This window comes from Cajanus cajan, chromosome 6, assembly GCF_000230855.2.
Source record: "Cajanus cajan strain Asha chromosome 6, NIPB_CcT2T_4, whole genome shotgun sequence".
Taxonomy (NCBI): domain Eukaryota; kingdom Viridiplantae; phylum Streptophyta; class Magnoliopsida; order Fabales; family Fabaceae; genus Cajanus; species Cajanus cajan.
In genome coordinates this window covers 24,853,988-24,860,309 of record NC_138522.1, presented here as the reverse complement: position 1 = coordinate 24,860,309, position 6,322 = coordinate 24,853,988, and the positions used below count along the sequence as shown (strand labels likewise).

The 6,322-nt window shown below is 35.7% G+C and overlaps 1 protein-coding gene across 5 annotated transcripts; it reads left to right on the top strand.

Annotated features, from left to right (window-relative positions):
* Positions 1-2,148: 2,148 nt before the first annotated feature.
* LOC109794949 (sucrose synthase 2) lies at positions 2,149-4,079 on the top strand. 5 transcript variants are annotated; one of them, XM_083076898.1, is made up of 6 exons: positions 2,149-2,265; positions 2,337-2,440; positions 2,539-2,671; positions 2,793-2,944; positions 3,119-3,732; positions 3,817-4,079. In XM_083076898.1, exons 2-5 carry the CDS (start codon positions 2,343-2,345, stop codon positions 3,366-3,368), a joined length of 633 nt encoding a protein of 210 aa, XP_082933024.1. In that variant the 5' UTR covers positions 2,149-2,265; positions 2,337-2,342; the 3' UTR covers positions 3,369-3,732; positions 3,817-4,079. The 5 variants fall into 5 exon arrangements, with proteins under 5 accessions (XP_082933024.1, XP_082933027.1, XP_082933026.1 ...); XM_083076901.1 differs by having other exon boundaries at positions 2,205-2,440; positions 3,119-3,311; positions 3,620-3,732; XM_083076900.1 differs by having other exon boundaries at positions 2,207-2,440; positions 3,119-3,311; positions 3,389-3,732.
* Positions 4,080-6,322: the final 2,243 nt, after the last annotated feature.

Sequence of the window (6,322 nt, the reverse complement as noted above, 5' to 3'; positions counted from 1 at the left end):
ATAAAAATAGAGTTCATGTAGTGTTCAACATGTTCATCATGTTCTTAAAACAAAACTATCCAGCCAAGACAAAGTAGAGAAAAGCACAAAAGAACCTATTTTAAGAGAAATCTAAAGGAGAACAAGGAGGCTCATGAACAAGTAATGAACCACTTAATAAGAACACAACATTTCAAACAAGATTTTAGAATACAACATCAAATATAACATTAAGACATGTAAGAAGACATAGACATGACAAGGAAAAATTTTAAAGACACAAGAGAAGGAAACAAGTCACCCTTGAAGACAACCATGGCTCTTGATACCATATGATGGGCTCCTTCCTTCCATGGTGTGTTCTTTGGCTTCCAAGGAGGAGCTCCCTCTTTCTCCACGGTCTAGGAAGAAGGATGATGGTTGGATGTTCCTCAAGGGTGGTGGATAAACAATATTGAAGGGTGGAGATGAAGGTGGACGAAAATGGAGGTGGGAAGGTGGAAGGTGTTTTTGGTGCTCTTGGCTAGCTCTCTCCACCAAGGGTTGGTGGAGGCCACTCATGGGAAACTCAAACTCTCTTTAGGGTAGAGAGGAGAGGAGGTTGGGCATGATGTCCCTAGGAGACTAAGGAAGGATTTTGAGGCACAAAGGCTAACTCAAAATGGATATATTCCAAAGTGGGTACAAGGTGGAGGGACTAGAGTACTTATAGAGAGAGGAGAGCATCCTAGGGTTTCTTGGGAGCATTTGGCCGAAAATTTCAAGCCCAAATGCACCCTAAATGAACCCTAGATGCAGCCCAAATAAAATGGCTCTCATCTCTCCAAAAAGACTAAAGTACCCTTAGTCCTAGAAAATGAAAGAAATGGACTTTTGACCTTACTAGTCAAGGTTAAGTCCCCAAATAAATCCTAAGCCTAATTTTTCCCCATAATACAAAGGCTAAATAAAAATACACAATAAAATTCTAATAGCTAATGTACCCCAAAATACAAGGGTAAAATAGGAAAAGAAAGCAACAAGCTAAGGGGAGGGCCCAAAATCCACACACATGATGATCATGGCTTTTGGTGTGGTGTGTTCTTCATCTTCCAAATAAAAGAAATAACATCGCATAATTTGCGGTAGTTTTAAAGAACCGCCTGCGTTTTTTAAATTTTGTCTAAAAACATTAAACTTACGGCGATTTAACATAACAGACGCAATTTTCAATTTTTTTCGGCGGTTATTATAGAACCGCCGCAGGTAAGTTAAAAATTTCACCATAAGTGAAATGTTCCCTCCCCTCAAATCAGAAACGTAACCCTAAACAACATAATCCCCCTCTCTTTCGCTCCATTCTTCTTCTTATCTCTCGCTCACGGTCACGCCTCTGCTGCTCAAGCGTCATGCCTCTAGCCTGCCACTGCGCTCGTCGTGATGTCGCCGCTGCGCGTTCGTCACCGCTGCGCGTCGTCACCGCTATGCCTCGTCGCCCCTGTGCCTCGTCGTCGCTGCGCCTCGTCGTTGTTGCCACTACTCGTCGCCGCTGCTGCCGCTGCGCCTCGTCGTTGTTCTGTCACTCATATTCTTTGGAAAGTTTGGATAATTAGAATTTTTATGACATTTTTTATCAACTATTATTTTTTCTACGTCATTTCTAAATCCAAGAGAATGATGTTTTGATTAGATTTTTTTAATATATTTAAAAATTTATTATATATACTGCCCTGATTCTTAACTATTTTCTCTTAATGTAGCACACATCAATCAGTCCAGACCGTAAGCTTATGACTGTTGTTGGAGATAACATAGATGGACTGCTAGTGGATCCACAAAATGGGAAGGTACATGGTTACTCTGGTCATGCATTTATTGGAAATTTCTGTTCAAGTACATTGTTTTCCTTTTTTATTTCTTGTTGAATATTCTTTTACTCTCTTTTGATGGCCTTTTAGTTGATGCGTTTGCTAATGAATCAAATCTTTTAATTTTGTTTCTCCTAAATTTATGTCTATAATTATTTTTTTTAGTTTTTGCTGTTTGAATCAATTTCAAATTCAAATTCAAATTCAATCTAAATTTGAAGAATTATTATTTTTACTCTATGTTTTCTCAGTAATTGTTTTTCTAATATGGTTTTGTTTGAGTTTAATTATGGGTAGATTTAACCATCTGCTATGAAAATTTTGACTTGTACTTTTATAGGTAAAGTTCTAGTCTTCACTTTAATCCAAGCCGAATTAATTATAGAGTGGCTATCGAAGTGCTCTGGAGCTGGTTCTTCTTTTGGACTGAAATAAAGAGGTGAGTTGATCATTTCCAGTTGATCATGTTCTCTTTTTTCTAATGCTTCACACTGTTTTTGCCATTTCCAGTTGATCATGTTCTCTTCCAAATTCGATAAAGCTTCTGGCGTGAGAGAGAGGGTGCAAGACACCCTCTCTAGTCACCGCAACAAGTTGATCTCTCTTCTCTCCAGGTGAAAGTTAGAGTTGTGATTTTGGCAACCGGGTATTCTTAGATTCTTTGTGAATGATAAGTATGTGTGTGATAATAACTACTATTTTTGTTGCAAAGGTATGTTGCTGGGGGCAAAGAAAAACTACAATCACATGACCTGAGGCACGAGGTAGAAAAGATTCTTGAAGAGGATGAAGGGATTTGGAAACTCAAAGATAGCCCCTTTGTCAAAGAGCTAGAATCTGCAAAGGTTAGCTAAGTATATTTTCGTAAGTTATAGCTTTGATAAATGACATACAATAGTTGAATTTTCTCGAGTTTTCCTTGTCATTGCAGTTTTTAAAAAGCTTTTGTTCCTGTTATTACCACAGGAAGCCATAGTTATACCTCCTTTTGTGTCAATGGCTTTGCGTCCAAGACCTGGTGTTTGGGAGTATACTCGTGTTAATGCATTTGAACTCAATGTGGATAATCTGAGTGTTGCAGAATATCTACGATTCAAAGAAGAACTTGTAGATGGGGAGTAAGGGTTATCTTTGTTATGTGCATTATTTTCTGCACTACTTTTTGAATTTATTCTTTACCATCCCCCGAAGTGTTGAATGAAATAAATGAATTGCGTGGCATTCTATGGTTTCAGTTTGACTTCACGGAGAACTGAAATTATTACATGATGATTTTTGAAAATTTGATCCAGGTGCAATGGCAAAAACGTGCTTGAAGTAGATTTTGAGCCATTTAATGCAACATTCCCTAGACCAACTCGATCATCCTCTATTGGTAATGGGGTTCAATTTCTCAACCGTCATCTATCATCATTCATGTTTCGTAACAAAGAAAGTTTGGAACCTCTCCTTGCTTTTCTTCGCGCACACAAATATGATGGCCATGTAAGTTTGTCTAAAAGCATCATTCAATCATTTAGAAACAGTGATATTTATTTGTAGAAATTTTGACCGATGCCCAGAAATCTTAAAATATCAATATAAAGATATATTCGTTCGATGGTGAAGATTTGTTCTTTTATGGTTTTGACCATGTAAGTTCCTAGTTTACCTAGTTTTGTGCCTGAGCTTTGATACTTATGTGGTATATGTTCAGCCTATTTTTGACCATGTAAGTTCCTAGTTTACCCAGTTTAGTGTTTGTGATGCAAATACTTTTTTCTTTTTTTCTTATTCTGAACTGTTTTGAACAGGTATAATAAAAGTCTATTAGGAGATCATATGGGAAAGTTCCCAGCTCCTTTTTTGATGAATACCATCCACTTTACAATTAGTTTTCCTTATGCAAATTGTTAAAGGAAATCAGGTATCAAATAAAGTCTTTAAAAAATTGTAGATTTTATTGTCCAAGTAAAAGTTCAAATCTAATTTGTTATTATTATAATTTCAGGCAGCTGAATTGAAATCTCCAGTAGATTTGAGACGTTCTTCTCAATCTAGCCATGTTCTTGAAGATAATGGAGGATCACCATGAGGAACTATTTATAAATTTGCTTCAATTTTAGTTTGTTAGGAGCTTTTAGAACCATCTTTATATTTTTGTTGTTTTTATGTACCTAAGTTTCTTAAACTTAAGGACCATTTCTATGTTTGAAAGATACAAAATTTGGATTTAATATCTTTATTTAATGAATGACATTTTAATTTGCATCATTTATTTTAGTTTATCTTGATCACGTGTTTGAGATGATAATTTAAACAAATAGGTTGAAAATGTAATTATAAAAAAATATTTAATTACAAATTGGACGCGAAATAAATTGTGGCAGTTAAAAATTGCTACAAATTGTTAATTAAAATGCATGTTTATATTTGCGGCGGTTTCCAAAACCGCCATTACTTTTTAACTAGTTTCAGTTTTCAAAATAGCGACAATTTTATAACTGCCGCAATTTTATCAATTATGTTGCGGCTGTTTCAAAAACCGCCGCAAAATGTAGTCGCAACGCACAACATTACGGCGGTTTACAAACTGTCGTTATATAAGTTTGCGGCAGTTAAAACCGCCGTCGCTTTTACTAAAAAACCGCCGCAAACATACAAGTTTTTTGTAGTGACTAGAGTACTTATAGAGAGAGGAGAGCATCCTAGGATTTCTTGGGAGCATTTGGCCGAAAATTTCAAGCCCAAATGCACCCTAAATGAATCCTAGATGCAGCCCAAATAAAATGGCTCTCATCTCTCCAAAAAGACTAAAGTACCCTTAGTCCTAGTAAATGAAAGAAATGGACTTTTGACCTTACTAGTCAAGGTTAAGTCCCCAAATAAATCCTAAGCCTAATTTTTCCCCATAATACAAAGGCTAAATAAAAATACACAATAAAATTATAATAGCTAATGTACCCCAAAATACAAGGGTAAATATAGGAAAAGAAAGCAACAAGCTAAGGGGAGGGCCCAAAATCCACACACATGATGATCATGGCTTTTGGTGTGGTGTGTTCTTCATCTTCCTCTACTCTCCTAGCCATGGACCTTGTGATAGGCCCTATATGATGTCTCAAGGATGGTCCTCCATCACTGGTTGACCTTCCTTCGAAGATGACGATGTTTTCTTTGAAGGTGGAGATGATTCATTACCCTTGTTGTAGATATTCCTTTTTGTAATGTCTTACGATATGATAAGGGTTATATTGATTAGGGTTTAATAGTCTTTGTTAGAGATCTTCTGGTGATTCTAAATGATTTTATTTAATGAAGTGATGCATGTTTCTTGCAGATTTTATTTTCCCACACTAGGTTTTTCCTCATGATAATGCATCTTTTTTATTTTTTTATTTTTATTTTTGGTAGTGTTTTCTTTAGCTTAGTGGAACTATTTAAAAAAAACACAAACGTTTTGAACAAACATATGCTCAAACAACATACACCCACGAACAGTCACGTTCAAATCCATTGTCTATGGTCCCTATCAAAAAAAGTGTTTTGTATAGGAAGATTCTAATTGTTCTCACTAGTCTTTAAAGGCTCCTAAGGTTCCCCCATTATAGGGACCCAATACCTATGTTATCGTCACTTGGCATACTCTAAGGTCTGACACAGTATTTCAGGCTAGAGTAACTGGTTATCATCCTGAGTGTGATTTCCTACAAGACTCGCAGGCTCAAGGCCATTCTTAGGTCGATCATACGCCAACCACTCCCTATGTTTACTTACTCATGCCCCCGGGTATAGAGGGAACTGTTGTGTGCAAGGGTTTGTGTACATTTTTTTATCTCAAACAAATGCGAAATTTAAGAAAACATACAAATATCAAAGCCAAACAAGTAAATACAAAACAAACAAGGTAAAAGGGAAAAATATTTGAACTATTATTCTTATTTTGCTAATTTCATCATTTATTTGGGCCTAACCCTCTTAAACCTATCCCTAATGGTGTTGCCATCTATCGGAACCCGAAAAATTTTGATCTTGCCCACAGATGACTTGGACTTTCGTTTTGAAAATCTCATTAGTTAAGAAATACCCGAAGACCAGGCTAATTCCTAATCAATGGTTTTAGGAAAGAGTTCCAAGGAGTCACGAATGATGTGTTACTCAAAACATCGAAAAAAGAAAAGGTTTTTAAAATTACCAAAATGGCCCTCATAGCCAAAATTGGGTTCGGGGTCGGTTACATGTAAGAAAAATATTAGGCACTCTACAATGTTTTATATCAGTACCCTATGATAAAATTAGCATGATAAAGAATAATAGTTTGAATATTTAATTCCCATTTTATTATTATTTACATATTAATTTTACATGTTTGATACTAATATATCTATATGGTTGCTTTTTATTATAGTAATATAATATGAATAAAAATGGTAAAGAAGAATGGAAGAATTTGATGAAAATACCTCTGAAGCAAGCTTTATAAAAATCCTTTAATGGTGGTTTGAAAGCGCGTTTTG